At 33.4% G+C, this 18,317-nt stretch overlaps 3 protein-coding genes across 3 annotated transcripts; 2 read left to right on the top strand and 1 right to left on the bottom strand.

Moving 5' to 3' along the window:
* The first annotated feature begins 1,581 nt into the window (after positions 1 to 1,581).
* LOC122603916 lies at positions 1,582 to 4,369 on the top strand. Its single transcript, XM_043776769.1, has 10 exons — positions 1,582 to 1,816; positions 1,891 to 1,993; positions 2,056 to 2,160; positions 2,244 to 2,321; positions 2,723 to 2,778; positions 3,000 to 3,057; positions 3,194 to 3,319; positions 3,410 to 3,505; positions 3,694 to 3,765; positions 3,975 to 4,369. The coding sequence occupies exons 1-10, from the start codon at positions 1,698 to 1,700 to the stop codon at positions 4,035 to 4,037; spliced, it is 876 nt and encodes a 291-aa protein (XP_043632704.1). The 5' UTR covers positions 1,582 to 1,697; the 3' UTR covers positions 4,038 to 4,369.
* Positions 4,370 to 5,095: 726 nt separating this feature from the next.
* On the bottom strand, positions 5,096 to 9,369 carry LOC122605505 (pentatricopeptide repeat-containing protein At1g62260, mitochondrial-like). The gene is made up of 3 exons (XM_043778459.1): positions 6,137 to 9,369; positions 5,909 to 6,009; positions 5,096 to 5,619 (listed from the first exon to the last, which is right to left on the bottom strand). The coding sequence occupies exon 1, from the start codon at positions 9,284 to 9,286 to the stop codon at positions 6,416 to 6,418; it is 2,871 nt and encodes a 956-aa protein (XP_043634394.1). The 5' UTR covers positions 9,287 to 9,369; the 3' UTR covers positions 5,096 to 5,619; positions 5,909 to 6,009; positions 6,137 to 6,415.
* A 5,290-nt stretch (positions 9,370 to 14,659) lies between these two features.
* On the top strand, positions 14,660 to 17,806 carry LOC122606106 (inositol phosphorylceramide glucuronosyltransferase 1-like). Its single transcript, XM_043779070.1, has 11 exons — positions 14,660 to 14,972; positions 15,126 to 15,246; positions 15,370 to 15,555; positions 15,641 to 15,804; positions 15,916 to 16,023; positions 16,106 to 16,243; positions 16,335 to 16,442; positions 16,547 to 16,823; positions 17,241 to 17,358; positions 17,438 to 17,602; positions 17,702 to 17,806. Exons 1-10 carry the CDS (start codon positions 14,679 to 14,681, stop codon positions 17,580 to 17,582), a joined length of 1,659 nt encoding a protein of 552 aa, XP_043635005.1. The 5' UTR covers positions 14,660 to 14,678; the 3' UTR covers positions 17,583 to 17,602; positions 17,702 to 17,806.
* The last annotated feature ends 511 nt before the right edge of the window (positions 17,807 to 18,317 follow it).

An 18,317-nucleotide genomic window follows, 5' to 3' on the forward strand; every position in this document is an offset into this window, starting at 1 on the left:
TTTGGATTTACGTTTTAGTCACAATTCATTATTAAATTTGTCAAAACTGATATACTATAATCATGTTTCACATATATATGCAGATATATTTTCACAAAATGTATTTATTCTATTTTATAGGTTTATGAAAAGGCTAGCATTTATATGGATGACACTTATCGAGTTAACGTCACTAAAAAGGAAAAAAAGAGTGAAGACTAGATTCGATGATTGATGATGATAACATAAAGGGAGTGGAGCCACTTCCACATATGTGTGAATCATCAAAGTTCATCTTTTTTGGCCTAACTTGGGATGTGAATGACACATAAGCTTCCCGTTACTTCAATATCACCAATAAAAAGAAATACAATAAACATTAGAGGATTTATAACATGTAGTGCCACATCAAGATTTTTGGTAACCTTAAACAAGATCAATTTTAAAGCCTAAGGTTAATTTCTAATTTTATAGCCGGATTTTCAATCATAAGAATGGTTGTAGGCCTTTAGATTTGACCATAATCACAACTTCACAAGTCCCAAATGTTGCCATCTTAATTGCATGCTTTTAAATTTTCAAGAAGATGAAGACTGTCGAGAAAATGAGGTTGTTTTGCGTACCTTATTTTTTTTTTTAGGCGAGTTTATCTTTTTTTTTTTTTTAGCTGCAAACTTGATGTATACAAAAGCTACAAAACTTGGGGCCTTGATAATACGTGAAACACACAAATAGACTTAAACCAAGACAAATGGTGATTGAAACAAGAATCAAACTATATGATCCACCTAGCTTCTGCAAATGATTTTGTTTAAAATACAAATACAAATAACTAATATTCATTGTTTGAAATATGAGTACGTTAATTAAATGAACCGGTTTGGTGGTAAAAAGCTGTTTGAAACGGGTTGAATCATCAAATTTGTATATTCATTGAAAAACAACTAAAACTTATTACCCAAAATAAATCTTAAAAAATATTACCAATTAATGAAAAGTTGAAAACACACTTAGTATGTACTAAAAAAATGATACCAAATATATAGTAGATGCCAAATACAGTGCAGTCAAAATCCAACAAATTATAAGTTTAAATTTCACGATTAACCCCAACCAATTACAAACCATCCAAATTATGGCACCACTATCATGTGCAAAAAAGATTCATCTAATTATAAATCAACATATTAAACAAATGAACGCTAATAACACTTAATTCTAACAATACAAATAATAAAAAGTACAATATTAAAAAACTTAAAATTATCTTAATAGATGGTTGAATATTTTTTACTTATTTATACATTGCCAAAATCGACAAACTTGAAAAAATTTCGGTAAACTAAATAACCCGTTAAAGTTAAACCGAGTTCAAATTTATTCCCTAACTCTAATATGTTATCTAAAGACAATCCTAATTCCTAAAGACCACGAGTTGTGGATTTCGTTGTATATCTACACAATTTTTTTTTTACAACATTCGTAACATAATTTTTTTTGTTAAAAATAAAAGGAAAACGAAAAATGATACCCGGCTGGGTGGGTAAGCAAAGTTATTGGGTCCGGCTTGAATAAAGTAAACATCCATCCACACTACCCGGCCTGCAAAACAAAAAGAACCCTAAAAAAAGGCAAAACCAAAAAATAATACTACACACTATCATCATAATCATAATCATAATCATTATCATAATCTGATCTTCTACCAAATAATTATAATGGCATTCGCTGCAGCTGCAATATCATCTAATGTAGCTTTCCAGTTCCCCAATTCTCGTATTTCTCACCACAAAATTACTTCACTTCCCAATCACTCTCTATCCTTATCCTTCCTCAGGTACCCCTACTACTAGTTACAGTTAATTTTATTTTACTTTTTAACTCCCCTAATTTGTTAATGTTTTTTTACAGGCTTTCTACTAGTTGTCATAATTATCGCTTTAATCAAAGAAATATTACATGTTCTGCATCCTCTGCGGCTTCAAGTTCAGACAATGATTTTAACCCATACGAGGTATCCCTAGCCACAAATTCTAGTTTTGTGTATCTTATAATAATCATATATATATATGGCAGGTACTTGGTGTGAACCCTATTGAGGGGTTTGATATGGTCAAAGCGGCTTATACACGAAAGCGTAAGGATGCCGAGAGGAGAGGCGATGAGGCCGCTGCTGCTCGTGTGTGTTTCCCTTTGTCTTTGTGCTTAATAATTTATATAAAGAAAAGTTGAAAATGGTAATAAAAGTGTTATTATTTTTTCAGTTTGAGAAGGCGTACGATAAACTAATGATGGCTCAGTTATCCAATCGAAAGAAAGGAGTCACCTTTGGTTCGTTTCAGGTACATTTTTATAACTCCAATTTTTTACAAGTTTAGTTGTAAACGAGTACATGATTTCCACTGCTATATCATCTTAGCTTAGTATGTATTTACACGTCGGCTTCTCTTATGACTTTTTCCGCTTTCAAAGTTAAATATACCGTAGATGTTAGCTTCAGGTTTTAAATTCTCAAAAGGGACTACTTTACATATGTAACTTAACAAGCAGAATATGTCTATCCCGATTGTATTTTCTTTGTAATATGTTCTGGAATCTGATGCTTATACATGGTTTATTCTTTATCTTGTACTGTAATGTGCAGCCTCATGTAGGGTCTAGGCTTCATTTAGATTCATTTCGTCCCTTACATGTCCAAAAAAGTATTTCAGTTTACCTTTTTTTATGTTTATGATCAATGTAGGTTTCAAAGGATATCAAATACGCCGATAAGCAACCACTTATTCCATGGGGCCCAAGGTGAGTTCACTACTATTGTTAGCCCTGTGTCACTTTAGCTCCAGCCATTATCTTAAAACATTCAAATTTGATTATGTAAACTTAGCATGAGAAAGATATGAATCAGATTCTATGTAAATGACAACTGAGTTTGCCTTTCCACTTCTGTTTTGCAAACTATTTTGAGTTACAGTTTATAACATTATATGGCTTGCTAAGTTGTTTCATTTTCAATTTCTTAGGTTCACCAAGTCTGAAGTGAAGGATATTCGGATTAACATGGCAATATCAGCTGCATTCGTAAGTGCAGGGAATGATTAACTTATCTTCCAACTTGGCTTAATAATACATGACCTGGATTCTTTTTAAACGATACTGCACTACACCTTCTTAAGCTATAAAAGGTCATTTCTGTATTGCATTTGGGCTTTTGTAGATTGCTTGGATTGTATTTGCACGCAATGCTGAATGGAAACCTGTCCAGTTTTTATCCTTCGTATTCGTATATAGAATCTTTGAAAAGTTGAAAGCATTTGAACCACCTGTTTCCACTACATTTACAGTAAGTTGAACTTCATATTTGGATCACTATTGAACTTTCTGAGTTTATAATTCTTCCAGAAATTATGGTTTTTCACCCTCTCTTCTGCAGGAAGAAGGCGAAGACGAAGGGCGCATGATGCGGATGGGGAAACGGTTGTTACGTTCTCTCGCACTGGCATTTGGATGCATAGCTTTTGCATCTTTGGTATGTCATGTATTTAATACATAATTTGTGATTCGTGTTGTAAAATATTTATTGCAACTTTAGTGGTTTACAACAATCAACCATATATAGTAGCAACTATGCCAAAACTCAGATTCAATTCGTAACATCTTGTAAAAAATTGTTTACGGCTTCTAACAGTAGAGAATACTTATCCTTTTCTCTTTCAGGGATATACTGGCATCGTGAATTTGATTGAATACTTCAGTGGTTATGTCCCTGTTGCCTTGTATAACAATCAGGTATGACCACTGTCTCTGTATATTTGTTTTGTAAGGGAAAATTTTAATTTAAAAAAAAAACATTTGACTAGATTTGGGTACCCTTCAAAAATGACCTAGTAGAATCTTCTGGACTAAACTCAACATCATCATTTAGCTGTGAATGTGACAATTAGCCTCTCCATGATATTGCTATTCCATTAGACTAATAAGCTCAATGCAATGTGCAGGAAGTCATTGTCACTGCTGCAACTTCTTTAAGTCTTTACTTCATGGCTTCATATTACAGATGAGATCTCAGTTACTCCAGACCGAATAGCCGTCAAATTTTGGTAATTTCAATCGTATGTGCGTGGTTTTAACTTGTAAGAGCTATAGCCTATAATCAGGTTGAAGTTAGATTTAGACTTTAGACCTCTTCTTTAGGCCTGATCGGGATAATACGAATTTATATTTGAGGCCCATGCTTAAGTCAGCTTGGTTAATTTAAGATTACATAGGGTCCTTGTGCTATGCAACAGAATGTAATATTGTATTGTAAACAGGCAAACTGCATCTCTCATATTTCACAAATTGGTAAATAACTCGGAGGCTCATGATGTCTTCATACTCTTATTTAAACAAATTTAGCATGTTTTTAAACAAACGCAAAATCTCTCACCATGCAACGCATGCTTATGAATTCATTTGTGGACGAAGAGTGATGGATTCCCTGTCATATGCAGAGGTTCTATTAATGGACTCTGCGATGAAACTTTCATTATTGTTGGCTGCAAAATTAGCAAGAAAAACTAACTTTGAACCATATAAACTAAAAGACAGAATTGTCAAAAAAGAGTAAAAAACATGGGTAAAACAAATTTTACATGAAGGTGGCGAAATTGGCTGGTTGGATAATCAGTCATTTTGACATTGCTCCTTTTTACTTTACCGGATTGACCCGTTAGTGATCAAACATGACCCAAATCAACCTATGGGCTGAAAGTCACCTCTAAATAGGTGTAGATTCATCCTCATACAAGCCAATGTAACAGTTGTGCCCCATGTATGAATGTATGATCTCTGTCTCAAATTCCTGTCACAAATCAGTGTCGTCTTCAAGGTTATTCAATGCTCATTCTTCTATCCTTAAAGAGCTTTCAACCAAGTGATCTACGCATTAATATAGCCAATAAAGTCCTAGATAGTAAGGACCATCTAGCATTGATGTTTGACTTATGGGTTGTCGACAAAAGCAATAGGAGTGAATGAAATCACATGAACAAGTGAATCACGAGTTTACAAGAGCAAGGTACTGGATGCTCTATACGAGTTAAATTAGCCTACCAGCTACTCTAGCTTCATTTACTGAAGATTTGGCACTGTAACGATTTGTACAAGTGATCATTTGTTTTCTAAGGGTAATAAACAGATTGTTTGTTTATAAAGCAATTTACAACGATGGGGTGTGACCCATAAACCATGAGGTTGTGGGTTCAAGTCTCACTTTGGTGTATAAAATAGGTAATTAGGTATGTACTTCTTTGCCTTTCAAAATAAGATTAAAATAATGAGTAAAATTACAATGATGAACAACAAAGTAGTTGTGGGTCAACCCAATCCAACTTGTTCAACCTGTACTTGTATTGACTTGCTTCAAAACCCATCCATCTTGCCACCTCTAGAATTAGTAAACACAGTTCTCTGATTTGACTTATAAATAATTTTCCAATGGTATTATCTGGAGTGTGTAGTCTATTGGAAAACTAGAATTTAGTGTTTCTTGAGAAATCGATAGAGACAGGGAATGATCCACTTCCACTTTTATATCATCGCCGCCTTACTGCTAGTTCAGTACTCGGAGTTGTAGTTATTAAAAAACACGTCCTAAGAGAGCTGCCCAAGATTGTTTTAGACCATATCATGTGTGTGGAAAGTACAAGTGGCATGAACGAAAAAGAGAGGTGAACAAAATCAAAATCAGATATGGGATAAAAACTCCCTACTGCCAGTAAAATGAACATCAAAATCAGCATAATTTATCCACATCAAAATAAGAAACAGAATTTGTTAATTGATTCATACAAAAAACTATATGATGAAATAACTGAGGAAAAAACTAATTTGATAAGCATGTTTGATGTGTTAGAATCCTCATTAACGAGTAACAGATAAACAGCGGTACCTTTGTAAAGGACGTTTGAATCGAAGTATCATAGTAAGGAAATCGCCTTTTTTTGTGTGCAAATTTTGACCCGACAAGCCCGCAATAACACCCACCTGGACCTAGCCAAATACAAGTGATCCCAATTTCAATCCCAGGTAATATAAATGGTTGAAGACGAACTTGGAAGAATATGCAGCACATGCTAGTAGATCAAAAATTAACTTATTTGTTTTCAGAATATATTACCAGAACGTGCTTGAAAATGTCCGGTTCTGCATAGTATCGTCTCCCTGAATTATATTAATACATCTGTGTCCATCATTCGTCATTTCATTATCCCAGCTTAAGGGTCCATGATTCAGATAAGCCTATTGGCTTAAATGTACTGGATTGACTTTAGGCATGTCATTTTCTTGGAGATCACATAAATGCAAAACTTGCTCAAGATATTGCAGCTAGCCACAATGCTAGCTGGCTACAGATTATAATTAAAACTCCAATTCAACTTCATTATAAGTGTAGAAATCATCTGAAATTTGATTCCACCAGGCTGTACCCTGCTGCCTTTTTAATATTATATTTCTTCATAAATTCCTTGATTTCTGTTGCATCATCCCATTGCCCAGTGTCAGCATACATATTATGTAACAAAACATACGCTGTAGAGCTTTCAGGTTCATGACGTATTAAAGCTTCAGCTGCAACCCGAGCTAACTTCATATTATTATGCACTTTAGAAGCACCCAGTAATGCACCCCACACTGCCTTATCTGGTTCAATAGTCATTCCTTTAATCACATCCATGGCCTCCTCTAGTTGTCCATTTCGACCCATGATATCCACAAGGGTGGCATAATGTTCTACCCTGGGTTCAATACCAAATTCATTAACCATGGATTTAAAGTGCAGACGGCCTTCTTCGGCTAAACCAGCATTTGCACATGCACTCAAAACAGATATAAAGGTTATATGTGTTGGCTTCACTAATGCCTTCTTCATTAGTCCAAAAATTTCTAAGGCCTTTGTTGCATATCCGTGAGCGGCATATCCACCAATCATAGCATTCCACGAAATCACATCTTTACAAAATTTCATCTCATCAAAGATTGCATTAGCCTCTGTTATAGATCCACATCTGGCATACATAGTAACAAGAGAGTTATATAAGGGTACGTCTGGAGCAACAACCTTAGTGACTTGCTGATGTATCTGTATACCCAGTTGTATATCAGCAATTTCAGCACAAGCACTCAGAAGGGACGACAAAGTGTGTCTGTCTGGTTTTTCTCCATCTAATTGCATTTTAATAAATAGCTCTATTGCTTCTGTATACTGCCTATTTTTCTCACAAGCGGCTATGATGGAATTCCAAGAAACTCGGTTTCTTTGGGGCATTCTTTCAAAAAGTTCACAAGCTTGTTCCACTTTACCCATCTGAGAAAACCCTGATATCAAGGAATTCCATGTATATATATCAGGGTTTGGCATTTTCATGAACAAACTACAAGCTTCTTCGATATCAGACACTTCGATGTAACCATTTATCATTGTATTCCATGAGAATGTGTCCTTCTCAGTCATCTCATCAAATAGAATTCTGGCAGAATAAACATTTTTGGCTTTCACATAACACATAATCATAGTATTCCATGACACGACATTTCTTTTAAACCTATCAGATCTCATGTGATCATGGTAAGATGGGATTTGATCAAAAATGCGTCTAGCATCTTCAATCCTTCCGTTCCGGCCATACCCAGCTATCAAAGTGTTAAAAGCATGTACCATGTCTAGTCTATCATCATTCTCAAGCGAAATTTCCAACAGAATCTTTTCAGCTTCTTCCAGTTCCCCATTATCAATAAGACCCGATATAAGTGCACTAAGAGAAGCAGCATCTCGTTCTGGCATCTTTTTGAAAAACCCGACTGCATTCCTCAAGTCACGGTTTTGTAAGAAACCTGTAACCATCGCATTCCAAGAAACAATATTTCTATCTGGCGCCTGATTAAAGAGACTCAAAGCTTCATTTATCCTTCCATTCTTTGCGAACCCACTAATAATTGTGTTCCAAGAAACAATATTTTTACATGGCATCGAGTCAAACAAGACCTTTGCCTCCTCTAAACGCCGACAACCAACATACCCGGAAAGCATTGTGTTCCAGGACACCGTATCTCTTTCAGCCATTTCATCAAAGAGTTGCCGTGCTTTCACTATATCCCTCATCCTAACATACGCATTCAACATTATATTCCAAGTTACTGTGTTTCTATTAGGCATCCTTTCAAAATATTCACAAGCTTTTTCCACTTTACCCCTCCGAGTAAACCCTGAAATCAATAAATTCCATGAATATACATCAGGATTTGGCATTTTGTTAAACAAAGTAGAAGCTTCTTCCATGTCAGACACTTCAATATAACCATTTATCATTCTATTCCATGATACCATATTCCTTTTAGACAACGGGATTAGATCAAAAATACGCCTAGCATCTTCAATCCTTCCTCTCCTTACAAACCCACCAATCAAAACGTTATAACTATGAACCAAATTTACTCTATCATCATCCATACAGGAACTCTCAAGCAGAATCTTTTGAGCTTCATCCAACTCTCCCTTCTGAACAAGACTCGACACAAGTGCACCCAGAGAAGCAGCATATGGCTCAGGCGCTTTCTTGAACAACCCAACTGCATTCTCTAAATCACCATTCTTCAAAAACCCAAAAACCATAGTATTCCAAGAAATAGCATTTTTGTCTAACGCCCGATTAAACAACTTCAAAGCTTCATCCATCTTTCCATTTTTTGCATACCCACCAATAACCGTATTCCAAGAAACAGCATCCTTATTCGGCGCCATATCAAACACCTTCAAAGCTTCATCCATCCTTCCATTCTCCATATACCCCCTAATAACCGTATTCCAAGAAACACCATCTTTACACGGCATTGCATCAAACAGCATCTTCCCCTCATCCAACCACCCACAACCAAAATACCCCGAAATCATAGTATTCCACGACACCCCATCTTTCTCCGGTATATCATCAAACAATTTCCTTGCTTTCACAATCTCCTTCCCTCCCACATAAGCACCCAACATCAAATTACAAGAAACCGTATTTCTATCCCTTGCCGGAATTCTTTCAAAAAATTCAAAAGCTTCATCAACTTTCCCTCTCTGGGAAAACCACAAAATAAACTGATTCCATGTATACACGTCAGGGTTCGGCATTTCTTTAACCAAGCTAAAAGCTTGTTTCATATCAGACAATAAAATGTAACCCTTTATCATTGTGTTCCAAGAAACAGTATCTCTGTCAGGCATTTCATCAAACATTTGGCGTGCATTTGCGATATCTCGCTTTTTAACATACCCATCTAACATTATATTCCATGTATATGTATCTTTGTGCCTAGATTTGTCAAAAATCTTCCTTGCCTCATCTAATTTACAGTTTTGGATCGACTTTTTTATTCTGTGATTCAGTTTTCGAGTGTTACCTGAATAACGCCTGCAAAAAAGTTGTTGGAATGTAACTGAAGCTTGCATAAATTTTCTCAATGGGATCACCATTATTTGATTTTTTTTTATTTTTTTTTGGTTCTGCTACAGCTTACAAACCTTATGCATTTTTTTGTTTCTGTCACTTACTCATTTACCTCGTATTTTCTTTATTTCTAGACTGGTTAAACCATTATAAATTTTCTAACTTGTCACATTTTCCTGCGTTCTTTTGAGTTTAAATTAAAAGAAAAAAATGAAGAAGATTAGATAGAGCAAGGAAAGAAAATAAAATTGTATATAAAAAAATGCATTCTCACGTCGGAAAGAAACTTAGGGGTGTTTGATACAATGAAATGGAAAGAGTGGAAAGGGAATGAGAAAGACTTCTCATGTTTGGTTGCAATGGAGAATGAGAAAGAAAATCGAGAAGTGGGAATCGATTTCATTCCCTCAATTCTCTATAAAATGTAGAGAATTGATGGGAATGGAAATTTGTTTTTTTTTTTTAGGTTTAACGATGTTATATATATTAAATTTAATTATTATTCAAAATTTTGTATTTTTTGTATATTCATTCTCTGTTTGTACCAAACGACAAGAATCCATTCTCTTTCCAAACACTCATTCTCTTTCCCACTATATTCATTCTCTATTACATTGTCATTCTCTTTGATTCACTCCTACCAAACGCCCCCTTAAAGAAAAGAAAAGAAAATTAAGAGTTAATAACAATCTTGAGTTAATAAGAAAAGAAAGGGAAAAAAGAAAAAATAAGTTTTTACAATAATGTCCATATATTCCATAAATATGTAATAAGAAAAGAGGGTAGATTGGTAATGTTGTAATATTATATGGACTTTTCCTTTACAATCATGCCATATTTAGCAAGAAACTTTTGGCTTAAAAAAAAGCTCACTTTTCCCTCCCCCCACTTTTTTTCTTTTCATAACCCGACTAATCTTTTTTTTTAACAGTGATTTAACAGTTAGCATTCGAAACACCACAATAACATCTAATTAGGCATTATACAGAGCTCTAACCACGCATGTATAGGATGTAACCCATAACTTTCGAAATCCCCTCCTAATAATCTAATCCACAAATGTACAAAGTGAGATTATAATCCTATTGGCTTTCTCCAAGATCTACAACCTTAATAATGGGTCACCAACCCGTTGACAAACCGACTAATCCTAAAACAACCATTCGTCTTGCAAATAATATGCCTTTGTCGTTGGTGAGCTCCTATTTATACTATACTAAAAAGGTATGAATTTACAAGTACTTTATGCGTGGAATGTACAAGTTCTTAAACACATAATAATTTTTACTATTTTTCATTTTAACCCCCTATACTTTTTATCTTTTAACTTTTGCCCCACATCAAAGTTTTTTTTATTTATTTTGTTGACACTAAATTTTTGAGTTTTCATGTTTTCATCAAATAACTTTCACATGGTGACGATTTTACTTTTAAACATTTGGTTTTGACTATTTTTATTCGTCTTTTTATATATATAACGTTTTTAAATTTGTTCCACATCAAAGTTTTCGTTTTTATTTTCTTGACACTAAATTTTTGGGTTCTCATGTTTTCATCAAATAACTTTCACATGGTTACGATTTTTTTAGCATATTTCTGACTATTTTTATCCATTGTTTTATATATATATAATGTTTTTAAATTTACCCCACATCAAAGTTTTTGTTTTTATTTTCTAGACACTGAATTTTTGGCATCTCATATTTTCATCAAATAACTTTCACATAGTTACGATTTTGCTTTTTAAATATTTGGTTATGACTATTTTTATCTGTCTTTTTATATATATAACGTTTTTAGTATATAATAACTTTCATTATCGTTACGTCTTAGGTTCATGTAACATTTAAAACATTAATATAGTTATTATTTATGTTTTTATACAAAAAGTCTACAAATTTACAAGTCCTTTATACCTGAAATGTACAAGTTCTTATAGCATATAATATTTTTATCAATTTTCATTTAAACCCTTAAAGTTTCTATCTTTTAACTTTTGCCTTACATCAAAGTCTTCATTTTTATGACACTAAACTTTTGGATTTTCGTCAGACAACTTTCACACACAGTTACGGATTTACTTTTAAATATTTGGTTTTGACTATATATATATATAACGTTTTTAATACTCGTATATAATAACTTTCATTATCGTTATGTCTTACGCTCATGTAACATTTAAAGCATTAATATAGTTATTGTTAGGTCCAGTTTGTACTGGACTAGCTCCAGACTTGAAGACTGGAGTAGTCCTGAAGATTTGTCCAGAAATTATGGAAGTCCAGTAAGCGTCTACTTGTACAGGAAATCTGGAGTCCTCCAGATTTGCTTATTGAACTTCACTCCAGTCCAGATCTATTCCACTGAAGAACATTCTCACTAAAGACAAAGTTTGAAGTTTGAAGAAGAAGACTGACATGTGGCAGAGCCCACTGGCAGGCTTACCAGATCAACAACTGGAGTCCTTGTCAGTGTTCTAGACCTTACAAGTCTGAACACTGATTACGAGGAATTGACTTTATGCCTTTACACGCTTTTACCCGGATATCTCTTTTGTCCCTTGTAAAGGTTTTACACGCGTGTAAAGGTGGTTGGCTAAAAGGTGACAAGTCACTATCAATGTGACTTTATCCTTGTACTTTTAGTATTGCAATTAAAGAAAATACCAAAGTTCCTTAAATGCTCCCAACCACATTTGTACGGCAAAATAATCACTGTAGAGATTATTTTGCCTATAAATACTAAGTCATTTTCCTCTTTCAAATTACTTTTGCAATTTGGTGAACTTGTCTAAATACTCTCGATCCAAACAATTATACTTCACAACTTTAAGTATTTCGATCAAGGAGATTATTTAGCAAGTATAGATCACTTGTAATTCATAAGGTTGTTTAGATACTTACCTTGGTATTATCTAGGTTCCGCAACAACCTTGTATTTTGTTTATACATCAATAAATAAAATACACACTGAAAATTACTTTCGTGTTCCACCTTTATTTAACTTGCTTATTTATTGCTTAAGTCTTGTATTTACTTATTTATATTCTTGCATTTATATTTACGTAAATACTAGTCCTCATCTAGTGCATACTTGACTTGTTGTATTTTACACTCGTGGGTTAAACCATCGGTGAGGGACTTCACAGTTATTGTTTTTGTTTTTATACAAAAATGTCTATACAAATTTACAAGTCCTTTATGCCTAAAATGTACAAGTTCTTATAGCATATATAATATTTTTACCAATATTTTATATCTTTTAACTTTTGCCCTACATCAAAGTTTTATTTTCGTGGCACTAAACTTTTGAATTTTCATCAGACGACTTTCGCACAGTTACGCATTTACTTTTAAACATTTGATTTTGATTATTTTCATCTGTTTATTTTTATAAATAACGTTTTTAATATATAATAACTTTTACCGTTATTACGTCTTACGTTCATATTATATTTAAAGCATTAATGTAGTTATTGTTTATGTTTTTATACATCTTATAACTCTTTTATATATTTTTTTATTATTATTGCTACATGTTTAATTGTCGAGTTTGAATATTTGACATAAATTTGGGTCCAAAATTTTTTTGTGTAGAAAGCGTACCCCGCGGCAACACGCGGGTACAATAACTAGTCGCCACTAAAAATATATATTTTACTTATAGGATTTAAATTTGGACCTCTTTGTATTTTGGTAGTAACAACTTCGTAATTCCATGCATCATAGTCATGTTTCAAATTCTGTTCTAGACATGTTCATAGATGATTATGGAAATTGATGGAACTAACCACGGCCAAAACAAAGTTAGATATCTTTATATTAAATAAAAGAGTATTGTTGTGACATCATCATTCCATAAACATTGTTTATTTATTACATCCAAATTTTTTCTTAATATTAAGTTTCTTTTTCTTTTAGTTTACTTATGATGTCATAAACACTCTTATTCTTAAAATTTATTGCATTTTTGTTTTTGTTATTTTATAAAAAACTTTTTAGAGATATATATTTTTTAATTCTTTTAGAAAAAAACTCTAACAAATTATACATTATCTTATAAGTTTCATCGTCTAAATAATTTTATCATAACATATTTTTAATTATTCGCATATTATGCGAGTTAATAAACAAATTATAACTTATAAGATATACTAATTTGAGTAGATGAGTGCTCTTAGACTATCACAACTTTGGTGACGAAAATGCGATTTTATAAAACTTTGATTGATATGTCCGAGTTAATTAGCTAGTTTACAATCAACCAAAAATACTCGTCATCTAAAGGTAAGCTTTGAAAAAAAAAGTTTATATTATAAATGAGAATTTAGATGGTTTACAATAAACTAGGAATTGATCGGAATGGTTTGATTTCGGCCTTTTCAACTTGATTTTTCTGCTTTTTTCGCTCTTTGACTTTTCGGTTCAGTTTTTTTCACCTCTATGAGCAATCACCCAATCCTTCTAATTGATTTGCATTAAAATAAAATAAAAAGTTGCATTGTTTGTCATTAAATTTTGAGGTAAGCTTCTTTTATACGAGATATAATCTATACTATTTAATTTAAAAAAACAACCATTTTATAAAATAAAATGTTGAAAAGAATTTAATATTTTCACGTAATATCTTTAAAATACTTTTACATACACTATTCCCTTTACGTTAATAAAAACTTACACACTATCGGTGCATCGATTGTAAGTCGTCTTGAGATCCTGTCAAGCTCCTATTTTAATTGTGATTTATAAAAATCGAACCAGGAGTAATGGCCTTTTATCGAAAACTTACACTATCAATTTTTTATCTTTTAAAATATCTTTATTAATTCTTTCATTTACTTTTACATCAATTATTTATATCATTCGATATCGCCCCATCATCAACAGTCGCCTCCACCACCACATCGTTGTCGCCATGAGCACCGTCACATTGCGCAATACTATGCTAGTTTTATATTATGCATCATTAACCATTCGTAAAATCTTGATATTTAGGTTTTTATGCATTTTATTATGTTTTTTTGTTTTGCAATTAGACATGATTTTCAAAAATCGAGTTTTTTTTTCCAAACTATGTACACGAAAAAAGAAAACCAACAACACGAACAAGTTTCTAAACAATTTTTCCCCTAATTATATATCAAACGTAGCACACAATGTTTCATGCAGTCATTAGCAAATAAATAACCTGCATGCATTTTGTAAATCATTTTTGAAACCAATCAAAACAATGAAAGTGAGTGATATTTGGAGATTAGGATTATGTTTGATTCTTTATGTATTAGGTGCTGTTAATCAAGATGCAAAAACAGCATTGGCATCAGAATCTGAATCTGAATCTTCTTCTTATTATTCATCCTCTTCGTCGAAGTCAAAGGAAGCGTATGTAACCCTTTTATACGGAGATGAATTCGTGTTGGGTGCACGTGTTCTTGGTAAATCCATTCGCGATACAAGATCCACCAAAGACATGGTTGTCTTGGTTTCTGATGGCGTTTCTGATTACGCCAAGACTCTTTTACAGGTTCAATACCAATCCTTCAATTCCTATTGTTGTTGTGTATATAATTAATCACTAACCATTTTTATTTTTGTGTATATATATTCATAATGTAAGTGGTTTTTCATCTTTAGACGTACTAATATATATTGTGTTTGGGATTATATATTTATGTAGGCTGATGGTTGGATTGTGAAGCCAATAAGTCTATTGGAAAATCCTAATCAAGTGAGACCAACAAGGTTTTGGGGTGTATACACCAAGCTCAAGATTTTTAACATGACTGATTATGAAAAAGGTGATCCATTTCTTACTTACTTATTTTATACAACATTTTGGTAAGTATACAGTAGGTTATCTGCTCATGATACGAATGATTTTCTTTAGTATTCATTTTATCTAATTGTAATAATTATTGTAGTGGTGTATCTTGATGCTGATACGATTGTCATCAAGAATATTGATGTTTTGTTCAAATGTGGAAAATTTTGTGCCAATTTAAAGCATTCTGAAAGACTCAACTCGGGTGTTATGGTAGTTGAACCATCTGCAGAACTTTTCAACGACATGATTAGTAAAGTCACGACGTTGTACTCTTATACTGGAGGTATGATTTCAAATGTGTGAGTATAAATCTGTCTAGGCTGTTATGCGACTCGGTCTATAAATTTTTTGTGCTTGTTGTTTTATAGGTGATCAAGGCTTTCTGAATGCATATTATGCTGGGTTTCCGAGTGCACGTGTTTTTGACCCAAATATTTCTCCTGAAGAAATGGATTCTAGACCAGTTTCAGAAATGGAGAGACTTTCTACTCTTTATAATGCAGATGTTGGACTTTACATGCTTGCTAACAAGGTAGATAGGAAGTAAAATACGCTAAATCGATCTATTAGTTCTATAGATTACTAATCCATAGCAAATTTGGCATATGATTATTTGATTTTGTTTTAATGTGCATCATAACAGTGGATGGTAGATGAGAAAGAACTTTGTGTCATACACTATACACTTGGGCCTCTCAAACCATGGGATTGGTGGACTTCATGGCTTTTAAAACCTGTTGATATATGGCAGGTATTATATATATTGTAATGATCGGCATGCATTTTTAAAGAGTTTCTTCTGTTGGATAATGATATGATGTTGTTGCCATCAGGATGTTAGAAATCACTTAGAAGAATCTCTGCCAGGAACAGCAGGAGGCAGAAATCCTCGAGACGTTCTTCTAGTCAAATTTCTATTTTTGCTCCCAATATTCATTTTACTGTTCTGCTATTATCGATCATTTCTACAGGTTAGCATTTCTGGTCTCTTTTTCTTCCAAGCTTCTGACAAAGTACGTTATATATGTTATCTGAATTTGTGTACTCGGGTTTTTATGGTAGACACGGTCTTTATGCGATCATGCTAGACATATATATTACAAATTTAAAACAGGAGGTGCACTTGCTTATTCTACAGTATCTTCGTCTACCATTAATTCTAGTCAACAGGTTTATTTCTCTACCAGTGAAGTATTTTCTATATAAAAGTTCGCTATGTGTACATGTATAGTTAAGAAATAAGAAATAAATCAATCCTAAGGTATGATGTGCAGTTCCCTAATGGTGCAAACTCAATGGTGCCTGCCTTTCTTGGTGGGTTTTCTATATTAGTCTGTTTCATATCTGCGATAGTGTCCCTTGGATTTGGACTTTCCGTCGTGCCTAGGCAAGCGAAGCCATGGACGGGATTGATTCTGATGTATGAGTGGATATTTACAATTTTCTTTCTATTGTTTGGATGTTACTTGCACATAATATATAAATGGGGAAGGATGGTGGCAAATCAAACAGGAAACCGCCCTGGAGATTCAGATTATGATTCTGAAAAAGGTTTTTCTTTTATGTTTCAGAATATTGCAAGTTTAGTTAAGAGTTAGAGGCACCAATCTCGACCCATTTACTAATGAATGGGTCGATCTGGTTGTTTTTCTCGTACAGGTCAAATGAAAGAGTTTAACTAAAAGAGCTGCAGGTCAAGCAAGTTTCTCCCAAATTTTGTCTTTTAATGCATACAATTTCTTAAGTTTATTTGATGTTTTGGATCATTATCGGGATAACCCTAATTTAGTGAAGTAATGCGTTTATTGAAAATGGATAAGCAAGGTTCAATGGGTTAAACTGACCCACCCCAACCCTTTTTGACCTGCTACCCAACCCACCCATTTTGCCCTGTTACCCAACCCACCCAATTGGCATCTCTATCTATAATCATCTCAAATGGTCTTAAACTTGTGTTTGGTTTTGCAGGTCATCAGAAGGCATCTTGTGATGTTGCACCATGGTATTATGGGTTTGGGATGGCCTTTCTGGCTGTTGCCACCCCTTTAGCGCCTGGTATTTTTGGGATTACAGCTTTATTTGTAAGGTATGAATAAAATTTTGGCATAGTTTTGAATTCTATGTTTATAAAATTGGTGCTTACTGCTATTATTTTCTACTAATAGGTTAGGTTTGATGGTCGTGGGAGGTTTAGTATTTGCATCTTTTATGACATATGCCTCGGAACACCTAGCCATAAGGTCATTTATACGAGGACTTGAAGATAGGGATACATCAAGATCAAGGAACATATGTGTTTTATGCTGCTAATCAAAATTCATATCAACAACGTAAGCTACTAATTATAATACCCTTTGATTTTCCATCATATATCACTAGAAGAACATTAATTAACATACCATTGGTAACAAATTTTATGATGGTTATAGGAGGTTATACATTTGTATCTTCCATGATATGTGCCTTCGAGTACCTAGTTGCTGGATGATTGATAATAAGCCTTCAAGATGAGGTTGCGTCAAGAACATCCAACATCTCTTGTGATGCTAATCTGATTTTTAAAATGTCAATGTAAGTAATTACTTGTCGATTCCAATGTATAATTCAGTTTTATTCCATTCCAGGACAAGTATTATTGCTAGTCAATTAATGTTAGACTAATTCTGACTCTCGAGTGAGACTATTTAATCGGTAGAATTAGTTGAAATGTGATATGAATTAATTGGACCTAATAGGAAAGTATTAAACCAATTTTGTTCATCTTGAAATTGAAATTGCTTGTCAGTGTGACTTATCTTTTACTTATCAAAATGAAAAGTTTGCTTGTCCTTTTGATACGGAGTATAGCTCAATTTTCATATGCGTCTTTGGATGATTCCTCCATCTTCTAATATTCTAGAGTTATCATATTTCTAAGAGTATCGTTTTTGTTCTTCTCATCGTTGATTAGTAATCTATCAGTCATTTTCGCACTACAGTTATGATGAGTTTCGATGACCCAAAAAATGCCACTTAGCTTAACTGTGGACTAATCATGCATATAGT

Source organism: Erigeron canadensis, chromosome 6 (genome assembly GCF_010389155.1).
Source record: "Erigeron canadensis isolate Cc75 chromosome 6, C_canadensis_v1, whole genome shotgun sequence".
Taxonomy (NCBI): Eukaryota; Viridiplantae; Streptophyta; class Magnoliopsida; order Asterales; family Asteraceae; genus Erigeron; species Erigeron canadensis.